The sequence below is a fragment of the Podospora pseudocomata genome (genome assembly GCF_035222375.1).
Source record: "Podospora pseudocomata strain CBS 415.72m chromosome 2 map unlocalized CBS415.72m_2.2, whole genome shotgun sequence".
NCBI lineage: Eukaryota > Fungi > Ascomycota > Sordariomycetes > Sordariales > Podosporaceae > Podospora > Podospora pseudocomata.
In genome coordinates this window covers 323,777-347,011 of record NW_026946366.1, presented here as the reverse complement: position 1 = coordinate 347,011, position 23,235 = coordinate 323,777, and the positions used below count along the sequence as shown (strand labels likewise).

Genomic DNA, 23,235 nt, shown 5'->3' with positions numbered 1-23,235 from the left:
CTGAATATTATTTATATATATATATATATATATATACACCACCCAACCTCTGTTTACACCCCCTTTACTCCTCAGGCCGATCCCTCACAACAACTCTACACCCCCTCCTAGCATGCCAAACCCTCCTCTCCCTCCTCCTCCTCCCGCCGGCAACCATCAACCCAAAATCCTCCACCTCCTTCTTCTCCTCCCCGTTTTCCTCCTCCACATACGGCACAACCTCCTCCACACTCCCCCCAATCTCAAACGCCCCCCTGCACAAAACCGTAACCCCCATGCTCACCTCCCTCACCCCGCCATCCCCCTCCACCCGTCCAATCGGAAACTGCAAGTTCCCATTCCACGCAAACTTTGCCATCTTCCTCGTAAAATCCAAAGAGACATTAAACGGCCGATGGCAAAGCACAGGCATGAGCCTCAACAACCCCAACACCGGCCTTTTCCCCCGGTTGACAACCCTTACTTTGAGCTCCAGAAACTCGTCGACGTATGCCTTCCCCTCCTTCCCCCCCTCCCTTTCCCCCGACCCAGAGAGGGAGATATCAATGTCAACCTCATCAACCCTGATCACATCGACCATCTTGCTGTTGAACCTCATCCCCCTAAAGCTAATCTCCCCCTCTCTCGTCTTGCCCGTAAAAGTCTTCCACGTCCCCCGGAGCGAATCAAGGACTTTTTCCCGATACCAAAACGCTTCGCGGCTTGCTTTTTCGGCTTCGGGGGAAATCTTGGTCGAAACCACAAACTGCCTCTGGCGAGAGGGGTTGAGCGCCGGGATGAAAGCGTGGGGGTCTTCGAGATAAACCCTCCTGATGGGCAGGACAAGACGGGTGGTGTTACCCGGCAGTATATGTTCTTCCATGCCGATCGGCCTGTCATTCTCCCCGCCGCCTGATGATAGCGACACCGTCATCTGGCTCGGCCAGGAGTTCCTTAGATCCAAGAGCAAGAGGCAGTGCGTTTCCGGGGTGAGGAGTTGGGTTGTTTTCTCCGGGGATTTGGTCCAAAGCGACTCGGGGATGGAGCTATTCAACGGTATGACGTCCACCCGGCTGATGTCAACACTGGCGTTGACCGTCACAGTCAGCTCCATCGAGACTTGGCGGGTGTAGAACTGCTCGGCGATCTCATCCGGGGGCACACCCAAGTGCGCGTAGTCGACCTGGATCAGACCGTGCGTCAGACCAGGTTTGCCCAAGATTTCAAAGTCAAATGTGGCTGTTTGGCCGGGAGCGATAAACCGGTCGTTGCGGGCACGGTTGCGGAGACGGAGCGCCTGTTTCTTGGCCAGGATGAGCTCATACTCGTAGAGCTCCGTGGCCGTGGCATCGCGGCTGTTGAGTGCTGTTTGAAGGGGTTCCTGTGTCGAATCTTTGAAAGAAAACAAAAGAAAATCAACAGGAGTGTCAGGTGACAGGTTTTGTAAGGTGACTGAAAACCGCTGCCTCTCCCCTTCCAAGATCATCACCGAGGACTGAGGAAGGGTAGACGACTTGACTACCACAGTAGGCTGTGGAGAGATGACCTTGAGGTCAAAGTTGTAGGGCTTCAAACGCTCGACAGCCGGTGACACGGCAACCATGTTCGCCTCAAGGGCAGTGATCCCAGAAGCTTTTGTTCTGACTTCATTGTCAGGGGCCCAAGGCTCAACAAAAATGGGAAACCGCCTCTCCCGGCAGCCTCTCACTTTGATCACCGCGCCCGTAACCTTGACGGTCCCGCCAGCTTTTGGTGTGCCGGATATTCTCAAGATTTGCGTCCGATAGGGTCCAATAACAGTGTGCTCGACACCTGATTCAAAATCGGCCCCTTCCGTGTCGAGACGAACACTTTCAATGTCCACCTCCATTTCAAAAGGGTTCTGGAGTGTCAGCCGAAAGGTGGCTGGCTCACCAGCAACCAACGTCGACTCAACCATGGCAGTGTCCGGTCGCTTCAAAAAGGGATTGTAAATAAATGGGTCCACATCCTGCGAAGCCCGAGCAGTCGCCGCCCCAGGCAAGACCGTTTTGGCGTGCGCAACCGGCGTTCTCGTGACAGGCAAAGGTTCCAGCCTTATGCCTCTGAGCAGAAACTCGTCCCAGTACTCAGCCGCCAGCTCGCCAATGCCCATCCTCTTGGACAAGTTCGACGTCTTGAGAATATTGGTCATCAGACGAACCTGTTCCTCCCTCGATATCGCAGGATAAGCATCCTCCCTCCTCGGACCAGGCGCAATCCCACTTCCCGCCGTCCTCAAAAGATCGCTCGAGTATTTCAACACTCCCGCAAAGTCAGGCAAGGCCTCGCTGAAGTTGATGCACGACCTCAGGATATTCAACTTGACAGTCTGCATGCCGAAAAACCTTGCGGCCGACTGCCTCTGAATCCTCGCCACAACCTCCAAGTCGGTATCCCTCGTGTCCCTCGTCGTCGTAGTCTTCTCACCATCATCCGTCACGGCAACCTGCATGCTCTCCCTCGCCTTCCCAGCCTGTCCCACATCCCCCACAACCCCATACGTCCTCAGCAACACCCCCAAAAACTCGTCAATCCCCCTCTCAACATCCCCCTCTGCCAAATCCAACGCACCCGCACCACTCCCACCACCACCCCCTGCCCCCCCATTCATCCCATTCAACCCAACCAGCCCAGCCGCCGGATGGATCCCCATGTCCGCCGCCCCCCTCGTCCTAGCCTCCACCAGCCCCCCAATCAGCACACTGACCAACTCCCTCACCACCATCGCCTTCTTCCTCTGAAACCCCAACATCCCAAGCACACTCGCAATCCCGCTCAGAATCGTCACCCGATCCACAGTCATCAGCAACTCGCTCGCCGCACTGGCAGGAAAAGCCCTGAAAACCATCTGCACAATAACCGTCCTCGTCGGGTTCACCGTAAACCTCGGACTCGTAGTCAGCAACCTCTTCCCCTTTCCCTTCCCCTCTCCCTCCCCCTCCTCCACCCCCAAAACCATCATCCCCAAGCTCTCCTCCCCCAACCTCCCCCCAGCCACGTGCAGCGCAGTCAACATCCTCGCAAACCTCACCACCGCCTCGCTCCACGGCACAGGCGGCAAACACTCGGCCGTCAGCCTTGAGTACAACCCCAGTATCCTCTCCACCACCTCGGGCATGTAACACTGCAGATGCCTCAGCCACTTCTCCTGCCTCGGGTCTTTTGCCTCCGCCTCGTTGATCTGCTGCGCTATCCCGCTCCCTTTGTCACCCGGCGGGAGCAGCACGCTAGGGATCGCAAACTCTATCCCCGCCCATCCAAGCAACAACAGACAGACTAGACACAACTCCAGCGCTTTCCCGTGCCAGACATGATCGTTGATCGACTTGGCCACCGTGGCCGCTTCGGTCAGCTCCTTCAGCGCGTTGGACCAGAGGCCGGATTGGAGGTACAAACTCCCAATGACAACCTGGATACGACACCGAGACTTGGACCTCATCCTCGCGTCCATACCCCCCGAGCCAAAACCTTGGACAGAAACTTTGTCATGACTGCTAAAGCTATCGGTTGGGTCGGATCGTGCTGGTGGTTGGTCCGAAGAGGCGGGACCAATGATATTGTCAAACGTGTAGAGCGGCGGGTTGGGAAGTGGTTTGTTCCCACTTATAGGAGTAGTAGGCCTCACCGACGGCGTAGAACTACTCGACCCGCCGCCGCCGCCAAAAGACGTCGTTTTGGAGGACGAAACAGGAGGCATCGACATGCGCGCGTGGTGGCCGCGATCTGCCAGAGCGGTCGCTGAGACGGACCGGCTGCCGCCGGGGAGGGCAAACTGCGAGTTCCTCCTGGCCATCCCATCCTGTCCCACCAAACCGTTCATCCTGTCGTGGACAGCCGAAGAGTGAACACCGGGTGAGTCGATGTGGGATAGCCCCTCAAAAGACTTGGCCAGGGTGGTCATCTCGGCGAGGATGATGGAGGACACGTCGCACATGACCGTCTTTATGGTTGTGCGCTTGAGCTTGTCGGGTGGGGGGATGGTGATTATCCCTTCTGGGATGGGGATCGGGTTCTCCCCGGCGGGGAGGTAGTCAAAGATGAGGACCTGGTGGGCGAGCATCTTTGGGTATTGGTCTCGGAGATTTTCGAGGTCTTGGTAGAGGGTTCGGATGTTGGTTTCTTCTACCGTTCGGCCGCCGGCGCCGGAGTGGCGTTTGTTGAAGACTGAGGCGCCTAGCTCTGTGCCGTCGGCAATGGCGATCACGGCTAGCTGTTCGCGCCAGAGGTCGAAGGGGGAGAGGGCGAGGTGGGAAGGGGAGGGCTGGTGGGTCATGAGCTCGTAGAACATTGCGCCTCCCGGGAAGGCAAGGGGGGAGAACATGTCTGAATAGGGAAAACATCACATTAGTTGGTTGTGCCATGGCGCGGAGAGAGTATGGAGAGAGCGCCTACTTCTGTGAGGCCGGCTGTCGGGCGTGACGTCCCGGAGGTGGACAATGTGCTCTTCATTGAGGCGGTTGACGAAGGCGGTGAAGCGCTCCCGTTTGATGTGGCCGATGGGCAGCACCAGCACTTTTATCCTAGCCGGGGCGATGGGTATGAAGGGATCGAGAGTCATGATGGCGAAGGGGGCAGGGACATGTCGAGGAGCTCCTGTTTGTCGAGAGGTGTGTTTCGGAGCTGTAGGGGTCGGTCGCGTCGAGTACAGTGCGTTCGTCGTGATAGATAGGTATGTCCGTTGCCGTGAACACAGCTGACCGACCTCAAAGTTGACGTAAGGAAAAGAGAGCTCCTGATTTTGGGCCTTGTCGATGCCTGCCCGGAGTGGACTTGTTTTAATGACATGCAATGCGATGCCAGTCCATGCCAATTGGGGGGGGGGTGTCGGCCGCTAGGTTCGTGCCACGGCGGGGAGGTGTGACCTTGGTGGAGCTATGGTCGCTATAATTGGCCCGCTATTGTCAGCCACGGGGAACTTGGACCCCAACGGGTGCCCCCTGAATCCTCAAGGGCATCGAAAAGGGGTCCAATTTTTGAGCTGTCGAGATGTTTGATGGAAAAATAAAACAAAAAACATTTTGTTGGCTGATCGCTGCAGACCACCAGACTATCTTCATGACCACGTATAGAGCTATTCCATCATGCTATATACCGAGCTCTAGACGGCCGTGGAATAAAAAAAAAACCAAAATAAATAAATAAATAAATAATAAAAAATAATTTTAAAAAACAATAATAATAAAAAATTAAAAAATAAAATAAAACAAAACAAAAATAAAAATTAAAATACAAAAAATCACCAAACAGTACTTAGTTATCTGCCATAACCTCGCTTTTCCTTATCTACCTTGATATCAAATACCCAACCATATACACAGCATTCCTTTTTCAAGCACTGTTATCACTCACATCATCCCTATCTGCACATCCTCGCTCATATACCTCCCCTGCTCACCCCCTCCTCCCTCCCTATTTTCCCCCCCCTGCCTCGCCTCCTTCTTCAGCTCACTATCAAAAATATCCACCGCCACGCTCGCCTCCACAAAATCCTCCAACTCCTCCGTCACCGTCTTCAACTTCTCCTTCACAGCAATCGCCCCGTCAAACCCAACAATATGCCTCGCCGGCGGGTTCTCATGTCCCCCAATGGCCGTCAAGGCATGCACCGTCTCCATCACCAGCTTGTCATACGCCGCCGCCGGCAGTTTAGGATACCGATATTGTATATCATCCGGCCTCTCCTCCGCTCCCACAAGGTGATCAATCGCCGTCTCTGGGTTGGCGTTCAGCATATTCCCGTAAATCTCCCTTACCGACGGTGCTGGGTTCACATCAGAGTCATAGTACGGTAGCTGAGGCGCGAAGACGATCTTGTTGGTGAGGGATTGGATCTCCTTGTTGGGTTGGACAACAGTGACCTTGATGTTGAAGGGGGCGATTTCGTAGGCCAAGGAGTCGCAGTAGCCTTCGAGGGCCCAGGTGGCGGCGGTGTAGATCGACATGCCCGGGGTACCGATATGCCCGCCGATGCTAGTGAGAATGATGATGTGACCTGTGTGCTGAGCGCGGAACTGGGGGAGGGCGGCTTTGATAAAGTTGACTTGGGAGAAGAAGATGGTTTCAAACTGGTCGCGGACGAGGTTGCGGGTCCGGGGGGTGGTGGAGAGTTCTTCTACCGTGCCGATGACAGCTGTGGGAAATGTGAGCGAGGGCATGGGAGAGGTGAGATGGGGAATGTGAGATACCTTCAAACTTGCAACATAGCAAGATATCAATTCGGCCAAAGACTTGGACGGCTTCCGCTATGGCAGCACCACTCTGCCCCATCACCCGGCCGTCGCACCGGATACCCCTGATTCGATCTTTCCATCCTTCGCGGTCTTTGCGGTTGCTCTTGCATTCGTTGATGAGCTCACGGAACTCGGCGCTTCTGTCGTCGTTTTCGATTTCTGCCGGTGGTAGACAGGCCACCACGTAGTCACCGTGTGCTAGTAATAACCGGATCAACCGTATACATAGCGGTGATAGCGAGGATGTGAGAAACCACGTCCGTGGCGAGTTGTGGGTTGCTGTGTGATCCATTAGACGATGAAATTCAAACCGTGAGATGAGCGATGAGTGGGGGTCAGGACGAAGCTCGTGTTCGGGAACGGGACAACGGGGCAGAAAGACAAGTGACAGAGGGGTAGAGCTAATTCCAAAACAAGGTGGGCACACGCACGGAACGAAGCTGATGGTGCGCCGTGAGAGTGTCTTGCCGGGCCTGCTTCGGCTGGCTTTCGAGTGTCGGCCATGGTAGGCGATCAGCGGCTGGAGTGGAATAAGCGACAGGAACAAGGCGGGAGGGAGTGTTGGCGGATAAGTCTAGCGCTCCACTCTCATGGGTATTGTAGACTGGTGACGGTGTGATAGGTAACTGGACGAGACAAGTTAAAGGCCAACGACTTGGGGGAATATTTCTCATTCGATGTTGGGAGAGGGACCCGAACACTTATACCCCTGACCAAGCACCACCCAGCAGGTTGGTGGTGGTGGTGGTGATGGTGGTGGTGATAGCTAGCATCCCTGCCAGTCAACGGTGCCTAAGCTTCGGCTGGTGGATCACGGCAGATGTCTGGGCCCGAGAGAACGATGAGGCTCAAGCGGGTGTCATCGACAGGGGTGACATATCAACGGTGACCCGGAGATCCAATGCCTTTGGAGGAGTGTAGGTTGTATGTTGCGGATTTGAGTATGTCCCTTACCAATTCTTTGACAATTGATCTTCCTCCAATGACACTCTTTCGGTCAGCGACACACCTCTACCGCATATGCTTTGTTTATGCCCTCGACCAAGGTGAGCAAACCCTCGGATGTCAGATCAAACCCCGGCTGTTTACCGCCGAGTGTCTTCCACTCTTTACACCTCTACCTTACATATAACAGCCAACTCACCAAGGTTTGAGCTCATCTTTCATCCTATTCATGCGGATATATGTCTGGAGAAACATGAACAGAGAGCAACCCCGCCATCAAACGGTCTCGGCGCTGCAAGACCCCCACTTCCACTCAACCCCCTCTGAAAAGGTTCTCTTCCGGCAGGCAATGATTCCCCTGGAGCCCTGTGAACAACCCCACGCCCCACGGGAAGCCACTGCGACTGACATTAACCCCCTGTAAAACACTTGCGTAAAAGTCTGGGGAAAAGGCACGAGTCGCGTCATTTCTGACAGCTTTCCATTGAAAGAAAAGCCCCGGTTTCGGATCGCCTACTGTCATGCTGCGTTGCTGGCTGGCTTAGGGTCCAGACAGGACAGGGGAGTGGGTGAGTGAGGTGGGCGATGCGGGGTCCACATTCATAAAAGAAAGATGCCCCGCCATCCACTGAAGACAAAGAGAACTCTTGGAAAGAGTCATTGTAATAAATCTCTTGTGCTACAAGACACACAACAAAATGCCTTCTCGCGCCGACATCACATACTTTGGCGCCGGCCCTGCCGCTCTTCCCACCGACGTCCTGGAAGCTGCCTCCAAGGCCCTCCTTGACTACAATGGCACTGGTCTCGGCATCGCCGAGCACAGTCATCGCTCTGAGCTGGCCACCAACATCATCAACGAGGCCAAGGCCGACCTGGCCAACTACCTCGAGTTCTCTCCCGAGAACTATGAGGTCATCTTCATGCAAGCCGGTGGTACCGGAGAGTTCGCCGCCTCAGTCTACAACCTTGTTGGCGCCTGGGTGAGCAGACAACACGCCGCTCTCGAGAAGGAGCTCGGTGATGATGAAGAGGCTATCCTGGCTGCTCTCCGCAAGAAGGTCGAGACAGAGCTCAAGGTCGATTACATCGTCACCGGTGGCTGGTCCCTCAAGGCTTACCAAGAAGCTCAAAGACTCTTGGGCCCCGAGTATGTCAACCTCGTTGCTGACGCCCGCACCATCAACGATGGCAAGTTTGGCAAGATTCCCGATGAGTCGACATGGAAGCTCAGCAAGGACGCCGCCTATGTCTACTTCTGCGACAACGAGACAGTCGACGGCGTCGAGTTCCCGGCCTTCCCTTCGGTCCTCACCCCTGATGCCAACGGAAACGGTCCTATCGTGGTGGCCGACATGTCCTCCAACATTCTGTCCCGCCGCATCCCAGTCAACAACTACTCTCTCATCTTCTTTGGTGCCCAAAAAAACCTCGGCTCTACTGGTGTCACTGTTGCCATCCTCAAGAAGAGCTTCCTCCCCCCTCACACGGTCCAGCCCAGCGCTCCTCTTCTCCGGAAGCTCGGCTTGCCAATTCCCCCCATCATCTTGCAGTACGAGATTATTGCCAAAAACAACAGCTTGTACAACACTCTGAGCATCTTTGAGTGAGTATGCCTGTTACCCCGCCATCCCTGAGAGTGTACTGACGGAGGACAGCGTCTACATTGCCGGTCAGGTTCTCAAGAAGCTCCTCAACACCTACCCCGACAAGGTCGACGGCCAACAGGCTGTTGCTGAGAAGAAGGCTTCTCTCATCTACGGCGCTCTGGAGGCCCACCCAGATGTGTACCGCATTGTTCCTGACAAGACCGTCAGGTCAAAGATGAACATTTGCTTTAGGGTGACAAAGGTGAATTTTAGCTTCCCATAAGTTGACCAAGAAGCTTGATGCTAACTCTGAACCCCAGAACGGAGACACAGACGAGACAGAAAAGAGCTTCCTCAAGGCTGCCGCCGTCTTGGGCTTGACTGGTCTCAAGGGCCACCGCAGCGTCGGCGGCATCCGTGCCTCCAACTATAACTCCATCCCTCTGGAAGGCGCCGAGAAGCTGGCCAAGTTTGTCCATGACTTTGCAAAGGCTTCCTGAGTGGATTCTTGGTCTCGAAAACTGAAAAAGGGGCACATGAGCATTCAACAAGGGGATTCACACGTATCTCTTGCATCTTTGCATAATCTGGTTCATTCAACCACCTAGCGTTCTTGTTACTTTTCAAATCATAACTTCATTACCCAACTCGGACCTCAAGATGACTTTTCAATCTCCTCCTTCAGCCACCCCGGCAGCTCGGGAATCTTGTCCCACCCGCTCAGAAATTCCTCTGGCTTCCCGCCCGGGCGGGCATAAATCCCACCGACATACCAAACCTTTTCCCCCTTCTTCACCGTCCCCTGCAACGTCGGGATAGCAGTCCTGCTCTCGACCAGGTTGCTGTTGGGGTCGGCATTCACCAAGTTCGCCTTCCTTATACTCCCGCCCTCCAAAGCCCTGATCCCGACCGCACCCTTGGTCTTATGAACCGCAAACGCCCCCTTTTGGCCGTCTGCCCACGCCTCAGGAGTAGCAAGATCATAATTCCCAATCAGCTTTGGACTCGTCCCCTCCCCCTTGGACTCATCCCACAAATCCAAATACCGCCCCTTTGACTCCCGCAGCGTCGACTCATTGCAGATGGCAAAACTCCCATCAGCCGTCATGACCTCCCTTCCCTCGGCCCAGATGTGATGAACCCGGAAATGGTAGTTCTCCGTCGCTCCTGGAACAGGCGGAAGGAGATACGTCTTGACGTGGACATCCACAAAAGGCTTCCACTCTGAGATGAGGAACGGGGTCCCATCTGGTGCTGTTTTGAGCTGGGAGGCTGACAGCCTTCTGGTTTTCCAGTACTCGCCCCCGTCGTCGGAAAGGCCGAGTTGGGAGGCTAGGGCGTATTGCTCCAGTGTGAAGAGCCCGGGGGGGACGGAGTAGGCGTAGGAGGACGAGTAGGCGAAGCCGCCGTATTTGGCGTGGGTGCCTTTCATGGGGTAGGAGCAGGCTTGGCCGGAGGAGAGGAGGAAGGTGTGGGTTCCGAGGCTGACCATGATGTGGCCCGGCTGAGGCAGAGCCTTCACCGGGGGCAGCACACCCCAGTGGTCTTGTTCTTCCGAAGTCCAAAAGGGGTGCGTCTCGGGGACGGCGAGACAGATAAACGCCAGACAAGCCCAGTACTGTTCCCCATATTATCAACCTTTTTGGTCTCTTGTCAAAAAAAAAAATGAAGAAAAAAAGAAAAAAAGAAAGAAAAAAAAAAGGGAGGGGGGGAAACAGGACTCACCGGCGACCCAGGACTGTTGTAATTCTCAGCCATGTACATATTCGGATAACTATACCCAATCGTCAACGTCCCGCTGCTGCTCCACATGTCAGCCTGCGTCTGCCACCACCGGAGATGTCTCATCACAATCCCCTTCACCATCCCCCACGTCAGCGGTTTCGGGAGTTCAACATCGGCGTAGGCAATCGCTCCCCAGAAGGAGACCATGGCAAAGCGGTAGCCTACCGACCGGCCAAAGGGGATGGACCGGCCTTCTGTGTCGTAATAGTGAGCTAGGTCGAGGGCGGCCATTTGCGCCCGCTTCTTGAACTCGGCCGCGCGGGAGGGCTCGTCGTGGCCGGCGAGTTTGGCGTAGAGGAGTTGGAGGAAGTGGATGGCGAAGGAGGAGGAGTAGTAGTCCATTTCTGTTTTCGACATCCGTCAGTCATGTTTGCCGGGTTTGAGCAAGGGAGGGAAAACAAACGATGAATTCCCTCTGGCCCGTCATTACTCCATCCATCCCCTCTGTAAAAAGTTTCCAGATGCTCAACATCCCTATCCAACCTCTCCTGGCTATACTTTCCCCCATTCTTCTTCAGCCCAAGATTCGCAAAAACCCTAAACCACAACCAGTTCGTGTCCGGCATGCTGTAGGTACCCTACGCGTCAGCCCCCCCCCCCTCCCCTTTCTCCCTACCTTCCCATCCCAGAGCAGGCAAGACTTACTTCTTCTCATTGATACTATTCCCCAACCAACTCTCCAGATCCCTCCTCCCCTTATCTCCCAACCCCTCCCATATCCCTGGCACCACGGCAAGCGCAAACCCCAAAGGGCACATCTCCACCATCCTCTGGTCATTATCCCTCGGATACCCCCAATACTCCTCCCCCTCGGGATCAACCCCGTTTCTTATCCCCTCCACCCAGTACTCTGCCGCATGATACCCCCCCCCTCCCGCCAGCAAGCACGCAAGCCCCCACAGCGGGCGGCATATGCCCTCCACTTCCGAGGCCGACTGATCAAACCTCACCGCGGTGGCGCCCGGGCACTTGATACGGGATTTCAGCGGTGAGAAAAATGGCAGCAAGGGGTCGAGGAGGGAGGTCAGCAACGCTTGGACGGAGGAGCGGGTGGAAAGTGAAATGAGGGAGAAGGGGTGGGGGTGGGAGTAGCCTAGGTTCAGGCCTTGGGGGCTGGGGGTGGAGGTCATGATGCTGATGTTGTTGAAAGAAGTGGACGGCAAGGAGGAGAGCAAAGAGAATGGAAGGTGATAACAGGTGGTTGAGGAGAGGGTTATCAATTGGGGGTATATATTCCCTGTCTAGACCATCCCCCCACGTGGAGAACCATGTTGCGACTGTCCATCTACCCGCTATCCGGCTACGGACGACAGCTCAATCAGACGGTCTGGAAGAATACATCATCGTCGTCGACCGGCTTGGGGTGAGTGAGGGGTCAACTGTCACTGTCACTGCCTGCATGCAAGGGGACAAGCCATGAGGGGAACGAAAAGAGGCTCGCGGCTAAATACTCTCAAGCAGCAAAAACGATGCTGTTCTTCCGCCAATCGTTGCCCTCAGACACCAATGCCGTTACATCCGTCCCTCTTTCCATCAAGCAGGTCCCCAATTGCTGTACAGCCAGACCGTCACCGACCTGGAGATACCTATGTAAAAGGTAGCAGCACAGTTGGCGATAAGTCCTGCCTGCCCACCTGGTAGGTAATCAAGGGTGTAATGCTCTCCTTTCACATCACCCCCGTACCACATTGCCCATCAAGCCCCCTCTACCACACTCAGCAAACCACCCACCCCTTTCAACATTACCCATCACCCCCTTACCAAACCCCACCCCTTTCCACATCTCAACATCTCACCATGTCACCAACTTTTGCCTGGGGGCACCACCACAACAAACATGCATGCATACACTTGACAGTACACATTAATCTTCATATTCTTTCCTCTTTGCTCGCCCGCTATGCTTCCAGGTTCCAACTCATCAGCCATCCCTCCCAACTACAACATCACCACCAACACCAATATATAGCTAAACTAGTTCCTTTCCCCTCTCATCTCCCTTTATTTCTTGCGTTCAGCCATCTCTTTTTTTATAGTAGGTAGCATACCATACCATCATTCTTCCATCCCAAAAAAAAAAAAAAAAGATGGTTACGATAGTATGGTATGATGATGTTATATGTACAACGCGAAAAAACCTTGCAACCCAGCAGCAGTCAAAACACCTACGCACTTCCATTCCCATTCGCCGTATTCCCTCCCCCCGTACTAGTCAACTCCACCCCCGCCGCCGCAGCAGCAGCAGCAAATTCCTCGGCGCTCGGCGTAGGCGGTACATCCCCCCCAATAACCTCCCCATCCCCAACCGTGCTGGCAGCAGAATCACCCCCGTTGCTGACCGTGCTATGCGCCTTTTCCCTCCTCATCCTCCTCGCCCGCCTTTCATCATCAGCCGTTTTCCTTCTCGACCTCCTCAAATTCTCCCTCTTTTCCGCATCGTCCCCATCATTAACCCCATCACCCCCCCCTCTGAAACCCTGGAGCAACAACGCCGCCCGCTGAGCAACATCGTCTTCTCCTGCGTCGTTTTCCGCCGTGACTTCCTTCGTCGGCACCAAAACATCAGGCTTGCTGCCTCTCCTCCCAGCACCACCCTCAGCTTCACCACCACCCCCCTCGGCCGTCTCATTACTCTTCACCCGTTCCAACCCTCCCTCCCCCCCATCCCCATTCACCTCCCCAGCACCACCCCCCCCCTCCCCCCCGCTAACCCCGCTCCCCAGCTCAGGCAGCTTCTGCCCACTGGCAACCCTCACCTGATGCCTATCCTTCAACCTCGCCCTCCTCCGTCTATCCCTCTGATCCCTAGCCTGCGGCGCCGCAGCCCTCAACTTCTCCATCAAACTATCCATCGCCCCCGTACTGGTAGGACTAGCCAACCCGCCACCACCCCCTCCCCCTCCCCCCTCTCTATCCTGCAGCGCCTTCATCGCCGCATTCTTCCTCTTCAGCTGCTGCTCATTCAACTTCCTCTGCCTCTCCAAAGCCTCATTCTTCTCATGACTCCTCCTCCACTCATTAATAAACCCCGCCAGCTTGCTGAAAAAATCCCGTCTGGCATTCTCATCCGTCGGATCCTCCCCATAAAACACCATAATGTCATTGTACGTCTTGACCATCTCCTCCAGATAAACCTCCATCTGCTCCGCCTTCCTCCTCGCATCCTTCATGCACCGTCCCACCACCTGCGCGACCCGATCCTGGGGGTGAAACTTCTTCGGATCCGACAAGTTCCCACTGTCCAAGCTCCTCTGAACGCTGGCGATGGTGTCAATATACTTCTTCGCGTCCTGCTGCAGCTGCTCAATGTTGATCTTCTGCGCCACCAACACCCCGTTGATATCCCCCGTAAAGTTCTCCCACTCGGGGTACTGGTTCCGGACAATCCTCTCCACCAGGTCCGCCAGCGTCGACTCGTTCTTGTCGTCCTTCACCATCGCCAACCGCGACAAGGACGAGAGCTTGAACCCCCTCGCCTGCTTGTTCGCGTCGTTCATGTAATTGCCGATATCAAGAATCAGTCCCAAAACATTCATCAACGCGACCGAGTCCCGAAGCGACTCCGAGACCCCAACCACGGTCCTCATCTTTTCCGTGATCTCGTCATACTCCGACTCGAAATTGCGCGTCAGCGACAGGGCGCGCATCCGGCTGCGCCAATAGTGATGCAGCTCAAAGGCAGTCATGAGATAAATCTGATCCTGCCTCGTCAGCTCGGCCGGATCCTGCTCGCGCGTCTCCTTGTCCGCCTCGGGCCCCGTCCAGTCCTTGCTGTACGGCGCCAACAGCTTGGCCGTGCTGTCCGGAATGTTGCACAGGTCCTCCTTTTGCAAAAAGTCCATCACGACCGGGTTGTCGAGAACCTCGGGATCGCAGTGGATAATCATCTGCACCACCTTCTCCACAGACAGCTGAGAAAACTTGGCGAGGGCAATTTCGTAAGCCTTGCGCAAGTCGTTAGAGATGATCTGCTTCTTGTCGTCCTTCTTGGCCTGCCCTCCTCCGAGAGCCTTGATTTCTCGCGCCATGAACAGCTTCTCGACTTCGTCCAGAATGCCCTTGCGACTAAGCTCCAGGTACTTCTCTTCTCTGTCTTCGGCCGAGGGGGTGTGGGCGGCCCAGTGGGTGGTGAGCGGTGAGTCGACCTTCTCCCAGTGGAGAGCCTTGAGCTTCTTCTTAGGCCGAACAATCGACAAGCCGAGAGAGGGTCCGGCGGGAGCAAGGTTCTGGTTTCGGGACAGAAAGTGGCCTGACATTCCACCAGGCATGGGCGGTGGTGGAGGTGCCGGCATACCCTTCATACCAGGCATAGGCGGGGGCGGTGGCGGCGGAGGAGGCATGCCGCCCGTGCCAGGCATGGGAGGAGGGGGAGGTGGCGGAGGAGGTGGTGGCCCACCAGCACCCGGCACCGGAGGGGGAGCACCGGGCAGTTTGCCAGGCATGGGGGGAGGCGGCGGTGGAGGCGGCGGAGGAGGGCCGCCGGCTGCTAGAGGAGCAGCACCTGGAATTGGTGGAGGAGCTCCCGGAAGTCTCCCGGGCATGGGCGGGGGGGGAGGAGGAGGCGGTGGTGGAGGACCGCCAGCAGCCGGGCCGGGAGGGGCAGGAGCCGCTGGTGTGGTGTCCGTGATCCGAATCTTGGGCGGCTCATTGTCGCTGGGAGTAGCAGGAGCCTGTGCCTCCAAGCTTGGATGGGAGGGACCGGTAGTGATGCCATCGTTGTCTTCGGAGTCACTGGCATCGTATCGCTGCACCTTGCCCTGGAGCTCGTTGAACATGCCAGCAGCCTTCTTGGGATCCAATACAGGCCGCTTGTACTCAACCAGGCGAGGCTTCTCGATAATGATGGCATCATCTTCCTCATCGATATCCTCTTCCAGTACGTCATCCTCTGTCGCTTGCCGCTCACCACGAGGTCCAAGAGGTTTCCGCGGTATCCTGGTTGACCTCTTGACACTGCCGAGCATGCTATTGGTGAAGTCTCTGGGAGCGGGACCGTCAGGATGATCAGACGCACCGCCAAAGCCATCCATCTCCTCACGCAGAGCACGTAGTCTGTCTGATGGACCCACAGACTCTCCCCAGACTCTGCCTTCCAGCTTATACACCGTCTTTTGCCGCTCAAGCTGCATCTGAAGACGGCTCATGAGCCTCTCGCGATCCAAAATGCCCTGCATGGCAGCTGGATCCTCCTCCCCGAGCTTGTTACCCTTGGCAGCGTTGGAAGCAGCAACATCCTGGGCATCGCGAAGCATGAGATACAGCTCGCGTGTTTCCAACTCGTAACGCTGGGCCTCCTTCGCTCTGAGCGTCTGGAGGTTATCCATCTCAGACTTGAGACCCTCGGCCTGTCGTCTTTGAGCATCGATAAACCTGGCCTGTTCATCAATCTGCTTCTGAAGCTTGGCCACGAGGCCATCGGCGCCCATCGCTATCCTTTCTCTAAGCTCATCGCGCTCTGCCAGGGCAGCCTCGGCAATGCGCCGTTGCTCAGTAGCTTCATCGAAAGCCTGTCGAGCTTCCGAGTCGGTATGCAGCTTGTCGAGAAGATTTTGCACAGTAAAATTCAGGCTTTGCTTCAGGTCCATATCCGGCAAACGCCGATCCATAGCCACATAACTCAACATGGCATCCACCAGCTGGAACATGCGCAACCGTTCCTCGCCATCATTCTCCCTGATTAGAAGCAAATGCTGCAAAGCCGAGATGAAGTAATCCTGCGTTTTACTCCCCTTCAGCCGCTGCTGAATAGCGTCAACAATCTGTACTGGGTCATTGAGGTCCCTGACTTCCCCCTCCACGCTGTCCTTGATACTGCTGTTCTCCCTCTCAAACATATCCTCATAGTCAATGGCCTCGTTGGTTCGGAACCTCTCGATCTGCTTGTCGATGAGGTCGTACTGAAACGCCTCCATCTTGTTCAGCATCCGCTTGATGCCGCATGCCGTAAACTGCGCACGGATATGCACACGCATCTGGAGGTCCTTTTCAGGGGCGTCGATGAACATGTTGATCAAGATGAGCGTGGCCACGGCGTATTCCATCAGCAGATTCTCCATGCCGATGCCACCGCTGCGCACCTCCTCGCTCGCGCCGACCAAGCTGCCCATCTTGCCCCGCCCATCAATGGTGACCTCCACAAGGCGCATCCAGGCATCAAACCTCCCGTTTTCTCCTTGCTGATTCTTGACCACGTCCATCGCCTCAATCACCTTGAGCTGCCCCTTGCCCTCGTTCCAATGGCACAAAAAGGTCAACACTTCGCTGACCAGCTTCCGGGTCGTCAGCCGAGGCGATATCAGAGACACAACCAAGGCCACAAGGACCTGCTGGTGGGCCAGCGCATCTTCCGCCCCAAACTTGTTGTTCATCAACGCCTTGAGGCACTTGACAATGTCGTACTCCTTGTCGAGGTTCTTGTCGCCCTTTCCAGAGTCCTGAGTCGGGCCGTTGACCGTCCTCCGGTTGATCTTGAGCAGCACGTTCGTCAAAGCAACCTGACCCTGGCACTCGATAAACCGCTTCACCCAGCCGATCTGCTGCGTCCGCAGGTTGACCTCCAAACTGCCCAAGCCCTTCGAGTCGAGCGCATTTTCCATAACCTTGCGCACGTACCATTCGGGGCTTCCCTCTTCGTCTGGCAGCTGGGTCAGATCAACATTGCTGTACTGACCTGTCCTGGCGGTCTGTCTCCGTTTCTGGTCGCCCTGCCACTCGGCAAGCCGGTCCTGGTAGATGAGGGTCCATTTCTTGTCGGCTGGGTATGCCACCATCTGTCGTTTGGCCTGGTCCGGAAGATTGTGCCATCCTCTTTTTTGCATGAGCGCAAGGAACATTTGCTCGATGATCGATTCGTCGGTGGGCCTTGGAAACTGGAAACCGTCGCTGTTCTGGAATCCGGACGGGAACTTGGTATTGCGGGCGTCCCTGGGAGCGGGGGAGTGCGGCGACAAAAAGGAAGACTGCGAAGAGGCGCTTGGCAAAGCTGTTCTTGATGAGCGATTGTGTCCTTGGGCCTGGGCCTGGTCATGGTAGGATCCTGTATTACCTGACATGATGCTTGCGTTGTCTCCAGAGCTCCTGGTTGTGGTCGTCATGTATGAATTGTAGCGGGAATTGTTGGAACTTCCGCCCTCTCGCGGCGGTCCCCATTGTTGAAATTGGGCCTGGCGGCCTGTGGTAGCCATTGTGATATTAGATATGCTCGGAGAGGCGTGTGCGGGCACGCGCGGTGTGCTGAGGTTAGGACTAGAAGCATGCTGAGGGGTATCAAAAGTTGGGTACTGATGAAAATCGCTGGTGGCCTTGTTTAAGTGGTGCGGTTGAAGTCGAATGGGCATCTGATCGCCTTGTGGGAGATATTCCACGGGAACGGGCGAGCGGCGGCCGCTCGGGACGGCATCGTATGGGATTGTGGTCATGACTCCGGCCATGTTATTGATGCCGGAGCCGGATGAGTCTGGGCGATCGAGAGAGATGACCGAGGACTCTCGTTGGTGGCGCGAGCTGCGCGAGTGTACAGAGCTGGCACCGTCGTTGTCGGTGACCAAGTATTGGGCATCGTTGGCCGTGGTTCGCTTGTCGACCTTGTTCTTGGATCGGTGGAAGAAGGACGAGGCCTTCCCGCTGGAAGCCCTCGCCTTGTCGTGGGATGACATGGTGTGGTCGTCGTCGTCGTTCGCCGGATGGATGGTACGGCGTGAAACAGCCGTTCGGTTGCGGCTAGAGGCTGAAGCTCAAGCAAGCTAGATGTGGAAACTGGGAAAAGGGAAGCTCTTGGAGCAATTCGATCAATGCTGAGGCAGCAGTGGGTCGGCTCGGGAGAAGATGGAAGGCGTCGTCAATGGACTCGGTGTCTCAAACCAAGAGCGCATCGCATCATTCATGTTCTTGTGGGAAGCGGCCGGGGTTGTATTCCGCGATTCGCAGAGCCGGGGGTGGTAGGTTGTCTTTCTGTGTGGCATAAACCGGCACTGTTTAGCATTAAGCTTTTTCCAACAGCAGCAGCAGCAGCGAACCTCAAGCAGTGGACATACAGAAGAGGAACATTGATAGGTGTCTCTTTTGAAAAAGGAAAGAATGATGCAAGGCCTGCGAAAACACAAAACACCTCCGGGATGCTCTCTGTCGGGCTGGATAACAAAATGAATGCGAAGCTGGGGACCACCCTGGATCTCTCAGAATCGATAAGGAATGGAGGAGTGTGCGATGAGCCGATGAGCCTCTGGACGGGTCGACAAAGGGGGTTCGCTGGTCTGAAACTGGCCTAGCCCAAATCAGCCCCTGGATATTTTCAGACAGGGGCCATGTGGTGGCCTGTGCGGGTGGGTGGTGAACCCTGTTCTTCAACCCCGCGCTTTTTCCTTCCTCTTCTTCAACCAACCCCCTCCCTAGGTTGCGTGGTTGCGAGGGATAGATGTTGTTTCAACTTGATGCTCTCTGTTTCCGAGTCTGTTCTCATCACTCTGTCCCCAAAGGAGCAAGCAGCAACAGCAGACCGGAGGTGACAGTTGCGGTTGAGTAAGGTAGGTACTCGGTAGGTAACCCCGCCAGGCGTCTATTTTTGTTGGCAATTTCCTGGTCCCCGTTTGTCACGAGGGGTGCTCATTTCCAACGGTGGTCTTAGAGTCGCTATCCCGCTTTCTAGTGGATAACTAGAACACCAAAGATGCCCAAAGACGGGCGCGGAAATAAACCACGACGTGTCCGTGGTAGATCAGCCTGATACGTTGTCCACGGCCACCGGTACGTTTGCTCCTGAGCCTCCGATGGGCTTGGGGATCATTGCCGCCACCATTGTCTTCAAGGCAGCTGAAATGGTGCTAGTTGGAGACATATTAGGAGTAGTTTGCACAACCTCAGCATGTGCAGAGACATCCATATCGGATCTCATCAACCGCCAGAACAGACAGACCCTCGCTGCTTAAAAGCGGGCGCCGCCGCTGACGGGTAGGGTCCACTGTGGGTTGGGTGGGCACGGTGGGTTGCGGGTGATTGTCCGTGGCCCCACAATAATCGGAGTGCCAAGCTGGAGCTCGTTGACGTGCAGCAAGCAAGGCTTCGCGTTTCCATCCTGCTTCTGACATGTGGATTGATTGATTGACAGAGCCTCGCTGCCTCTTGCGGGCACATTCTATGTATGCAACTGGAGTGGTTATCATTAGCATCCTGACACTCAGACTTTGCGACGCAGCTCACCCTCCGAAGAATCTCAACTGTTGCTTCTGGAACACCTCCACACCATGGGAGCCACATTCTCAGCCGTCAAGGTATCCAGATATCCGTCAGCTTCTGAGAACAAGTTCGCAGTGAACATGTACTAACATGATTTTTTTCTCCCAGACGCTGGTTGTCCCCGCCATAATATCTCTGATACTCTTCCTCCTGTCGACGTTTGTCCTCTACCCCTTGTGGCAACGCTATCGAAACCGTTACAGCCAGTACCTCCCAATAGACACTTTATCCGAACAGACATCTTCGCTCAGGGCCAGGATAACAGGCGGCCTTAGTAACCTGATATTTACCTCTAGGTGGAGTACAGGCTTTGCTGATCGGCTCGTTGTTGGTGGTCGGCCGTCGTTTGATTCAGAAGACGGGGAAGAGCTGGAGGATGTGGATGAGTCTACCGGAAGAGGTGGAAACATTGGTGACAGTATTGACAGCTCGAGGAGGTTAAGCAGAGAGTAAGCGGGAATGGCCCTTTGATGTCTTGGGATGGTATGCTAACACCTCGTAGCTTGGAGGAAGGTTTCATCGATGATAGCGACGAGTCCTCATCAGACGACTCGTCGAGGTGACAGGGAACATATTAATATTCCGTTCCTTCATGCATAGGGCGCGGCGTTTTTATATCGAATCCTTTCAAAAACCGGACGGAGTTGTCAACGGTCCTTGGGTTGGAGATATCTGGTCTTGGGGAATTTCACCAGCGAATACAGACAATATAGTTATTAGACCCGACAGACAATGGTATGGTGCGCCAACCGGCCAGCTAAGGTGGCTCCAGGCCACCGCACGGGAGCCCGTCCTGTCACTTTCATGGTCAAGACCAGGCCACAACTGGACCGGCCTAGCCGTTGACCGGCACGTGGCTCCCCAGACAAACCAGACTACCGGGTCCTTTGACTCCTTGCCATCGTACTCGACTGTCGGCGCCAAGGCTAGTGGCCAGAATCAAAATGTTTATCGCATAATGACAAAAGGGCAAATGCATGATTGCCGAGACGTCCCCTGGTGCACCTTGATAGATATTCAGCTATCCCTGTCATTTGATTTGCAACCTGAGTCGACCAGGGGAGCATTACTGTAACGGGGCGAAGCCCGTGGACGTACAGTCAACATCTTGAAAGTCGGAGGGAGCAGCACAGAGTACAACAAAAAAAGATGGCGGAGTCGGGAAGATGGGTCTGGAATATGATGCTCCTACAAGGAAGAAACCGCTAGAGCACCCCAGATACATTGAACTCCGCCTATCGATACCCATCAGATAAGATGATACGCTAGTACCGTTTAAAAGCAAATACTGCGGGGTCCTGCAGATCTCGCCCAGGTCTCAACCGCACGCAGCGACCCGTTCCAGGCACCTCCGATTCATTGCTATTTGCGCTTCCCGCAAGACAGAAGAAACTATCGTTTCAGCAAGCTTGCCACCGTGGATTTATTCTCTCTTTCCGAAAAGCACCAGCGGCCGGTTTAGATATACATCTATCTTTCCCAAACAAAACCTCTGGCCCTGTCACCCATTCGTCCTAACCCCGCGCATGTTCCTGTGGTCAAGAAAAGCGCAGCCCGAACCGGAAAAGGAGGACGGCGAGATGGCTACACCAGAGGAGCAGGCCGTGGCCTTGAAGAACCAGGGAAACAAGGCCTTTGCCGCCCATGACTGGCCAACCGCCATTGACTTTTACTCCCAGGCCATCGAGCTGAACGACAAGGAGCCAACATTCTGGTCAAACAGAGCTCAGGTGGGTAGCTTTCAGGAACCCGACGTCACCACTTTTTTTTGTTTTACTAACCTATGCATATTGGTATGTGAAATAGGCATACATGAAGACAGAAGCCTACGGCTATGCGATCAGGGACGCGACGAAAGCCATCGAGCTGAACCCAGGGATGATCAAGGCCTACTACCGCCGAGCCACCGCCTACGTAGCCATCCTCAAGCCCAAGGAGGCCGTCAAGGACTTTCAGACCTGTGTCAAGATCGACCCTGGTAATAAGGATGCCAAGCTCAAGCTTGTCGAGTGCCAAAAGGCCGTCAGGCAACTTGCCTTCTTCGAGGCGATCGAGGTTGGGGATGAGCCATCGGTTGCTGATGGACTCGATGTCGACTCGATGCATGTGGAAGACTCGTATGATGGTGTGAGGTTAGGGAGTGAAATGACACAAGAGTTTATCGATGACATGACGGAGAGGTTCAAGAACGGCAAGACCATACACAAGAAATATGTGTACCAAATTGTCATTGCGGTCAAGAAGCTGGTGTATGACGAGCCTACGATGGTGGAGGTGGAGATTCCTGAGGATGTCGAGCTCACAGTTTGCGGTGATACACACGGTAGGTTTTCTTCTTTGGTATCGTATCAAGGGTACAGGCACTGACCAAACACAGGTCAATACTTTGATCTTATGGAACTCTTCCGGATAAACGGCACTCCGAGCGACAAGCACTGGTATCTCTTCAACGGCGACTTTGTCGACAGAGGCTCGTGGTCCACCGAAATCGCCCTTCTTCTCTACGCCAACAAGTGGCTCCGCCCCAAGAACTTCTTCATCAACCGTGGCAACCACGAAACAGACGATATGAACAGAGTGTACGGCTTCGAGGGCGAGTGCAAGGCCAAGTACAACGAGAGGATCTTCAAGCTGTTCTCTGAGAGCTTCTCTGCCCTGCCCCTGGCAACACTTGTTGGCAAGAAATACTTTGTTCTGCACGGCGGTTTGTTCTCAGACGACAACGTAACGCTGGATGATATCAGGAAGCTCGACAGGCATAAGCAGAGGCAGCCCGGCCAGGCCGGTTTGATGATGGAGATGTTGTGGACAGATCCTCAGTCGGAGCCCGGTCGTGGACCAAGCAAGCGTGGTGTGGGTATGCAGTTCGGTCCGGACGTTACCAGAAGGTTCTGTGAGAAGAACGGGTTGGAGGCGGTTATTAGATCGCACGAGGTCAGGATGGCGGGTTATGAGGAGGAGCATGATGGAAAGTGCATCACTGGTATGTTTCAACTCAACCCTTCTCTTTACCGACATTATGTTAACACTGAATCCAGTCTTCTCCGCGCCCAAGTACTGCGACATGACGGAGAACAAGGGCGCCTTCATCAATATCGGCCCCGATCTCAAGCTTAGATTCACACAGTTTGATGCCGTGCCTCATCCAAATATCCGGCCGATGGTAAGGTTTCCTTTCCCCCAACCCTACGACACACCAAAGCTGACGTTTTATCTCGCAGGCCTACGCCAACTCGAGCATGATGTCCTCGCTCATGTAAGCGACAAGTTGCAGTCGAGAATAAATGCATGTACGAAGAAGACAAGACTGGCTCCGCTCACGCAAGGGAAATTGGGGAGCATCATTAGCATGGCGTTTTGAGGGCGGTAGGGGTCCATGGCTGGTTGATTGGTGTTGACCGGCTGGTATGATATCCAATGTATGATGATGGTGGACTAAACCAACACTGGCAAGA

At 55.0% G+C, this 23,235-nt stretch overlaps 8 protein-coding genes across 8 annotated transcripts; 4 read left to right on the top strand and 4 right to left on the bottom strand.

Annotated features, from left to right (window-relative positions):
* Positions 1–64: 64 nt before the first annotated feature.
* QC762_205600 (uncharacterized protein) lies at positions 65–5,015 on the bottom strand (the record flags this gene model as incomplete). The annotated part of the gene is made up of 2 exons (XM_062887450.1): positions 4,393–5,015; positions 65–4,323 (listed from the first exon to the last, which is right to left on the bottom strand). The coding sequence occupies exons 1-2, from the start codon at positions 4,556–4,558 to the stop codon at positions 65–67; spliced, it is 4,425 nt and encodes a 1,474-aa protein (XP_062745560.1). The 5' UTR covers positions 4,559–5,015.
* A 330-nt stretch (positions 5,016–5,345) lies between these two features.
* QC762_205590 (uncharacterized protein) lies at positions 5,346–7,349 on the bottom strand (the record flags this gene model as incomplete). Its single annotated transcript, XM_062887449.1, has 3 exons — positions 6,662–7,349; positions 6,186–6,509; positions 5,346–6,130 (listed from the first exon to the last, which is right to left on the bottom strand). The coding sequence occupies exons 1-3, from the start codon at positions 6,732–6,734 to the stop codon at positions 5,346–5,348; spliced, it is 1,182 nt and encodes a 393-aa protein (XP_062745559.1). The 5' UTR covers positions 6,735–7,349.
* Positions 7,350–7,529: 180 nt separating this feature from the next.
* Positions 7,530–11,447, top strand: SER1 (Phosphoserine transaminase). The gene is made up of 3 exons (XM_062887448.1): positions 7,530–8,781; positions 8,834–9,026; positions 9,085–11,447. Exons 1-3 carry the CDS (start codon positions 7,874–7,876, stop codon positions 9,262–9,264), a joined length of 1,281 nt encoding a protein of 426 aa, XP_062745558.1. The 5' UTR covers positions 7,530–7,873; the 3' UTR covers positions 9,265–11,447.
* Positions 9,317–11,935, bottom strand: QC762_205570 (uncharacterized protein). The gene is made up of 4 exons (XM_062887447.1): positions 11,195–11,935; positions 10,953–11,116; positions 10,490–10,893; positions 9,317–10,382 (listed from the first exon to the last, which is right to left on the bottom strand). Exons 1-4 carry the CDS (start codon positions 11,677–11,679, stop codon positions 9,420–9,422), a joined length of 2,016 nt encoding a protein of 671 aa, XP_062745557.1. The 5' UTR covers positions 11,680–11,935; the 3' UTR covers positions 9,317–9,419.
* A 285-nt stretch (positions 11,936–12,220) lies between these two features.
* QC762_205560 (uncharacterized protein) lies at positions 12,221–18,626 on the bottom strand. Its single transcript, XM_062887446.1, has 2 exons — positions 13,182–18,626; positions 12,221–13,129 (listed from the first exon to the last, which is right to left on the bottom strand). The coding sequence occupies exons 1-2, from the start codon at positions 18,202–18,204 to the stop codon at positions 12,963–12,965; spliced, it is 5,190 nt and encodes a 1,729-aa protein (XP_062745556.1). The 5' UTR covers positions 18,205–18,626; the 3' UTR covers positions 12,221–12,962.
* Positions 18,627–18,978: 352 nt separating this feature from the next.
* QC762_0037060 (uncharacterized protein) lies at positions 18,979–19,473 on the top strand (the record flags this gene model as incomplete). Its single annotated transcript, XM_062883312.1, has 3 exons — positions 18,979–19,049; positions 19,215–19,291; positions 19,418–19,473. 3 exons carry the CDS (start codon positions 18,979–18,981, stop codon positions 19,471–19,473), a joined length of 204 nt encoding a protein of 67 aa, XP_062745555.1.
* Positions 19,474–19,788: 315 nt separating this feature from the next.
* Positions 19,789–20,343, top strand: QC762_205550 (uncharacterized protein; the record flags this gene model as incomplete). Its single annotated transcript, XM_062887445.1, has 3 exons — positions 19,789–19,815; positions 19,889–20,229; positions 20,283–20,343. The coding sequence occupies 3 exons, from the start codon at positions 19,789–19,791 to the stop codon at positions 20,341–20,343; spliced, it is 429 nt and encodes a 142-aa protein (XP_062745554.1).
* A 963-nt stretch (positions 20,344–21,306) lies between these two features.
* On the top strand, positions 21,307–23,134 carry PPT1 (Palmitoyl-protein thioesterase 1; the record flags this gene model as incomplete). The annotated part of the gene is made up of 5 exons (XM_062887444.1): positions 21,307–21,510; positions 21,587–22,103; positions 22,158–22,763; positions 22,819–22,943; positions 23,002–23,134. The coding sequence occupies 5 exons, from the start codon at positions 21,307–21,309 to the stop codon at positions 23,038–23,040; spliced, it is 1,491 nt and encodes a 496-aa protein (XP_062745553.1). The 3' UTR covers positions 23,041–23,134.
* Positions 23,135–23,235: the final 101 nt, after the last annotated feature.

What these genes read in the sequence shown, in the direction of transcription:
- QC762_205570 (XM_062887447.1), bottom strand. Translation starts at nt 11,679, where the DNA reads ATGACCTCCACCCCCAGCCCCCAAGGCCTGAACCTAGGCTACTCCCAC. An exon ending in CGGGCCAGAGGGAATTCATC is followed by an intron (nt 10,894 to 10,952) that starts GTTTGTTTTCCC and finishes TGTCGAAAACAG; the next exon opens with AAATGGACTACTACTCCTCC. An exon ending in ACAACAGTCCTGGGTCGCCG is followed by an intron (nt 10,383 to 10,489) that starts GTGAGTCCTGTT and finishes TATGGGGAACAG; the next exon opens with TACTGGGCTTGTCTGGCGTT.
- QC762_205560 (XM_062887446.1), bottom strand. Translation starts at nt 18,204, where the DNA reads ATGTCATCCCACGACAAGGCGAGGGCTTCCAGCGGGAAGGCCTCGTCC. An exon ending in AGGGTTGGAACGGGTGAAGA is followed by an intron (nt 13,130 to 13,181) that starts GTAATGAGACGG and finishes TGGTGCTGGGAG; the next exon opens with GAGAGGCAGCAAGCCTGATG.
- SER1 (XM_062887448.1), top strand. Translation starts at nt 7,874, where the DNA reads ATGCCTTCTCGCGCCGACATCACATACTTTGGCGCCGGCCCTGCCGCT. An exon ending in AACACTCTGAGCATCTTTGA is followed by an intron (nt 8,782 to 8,833) that starts GTGAGTATGCCT and finishes GACGGAGGACAG; the next exon opens with CGTCTACATTGCCGGTCAGG. An exon ending in TTTGCTTTAGGGTGACAAAG is followed by an intron (nt 9,027 to 9,084) that starts GTGAATTTTAGC and finishes TCTGAACCCCAG; the next exon opens with AACGGAGACACAGACGAGAC.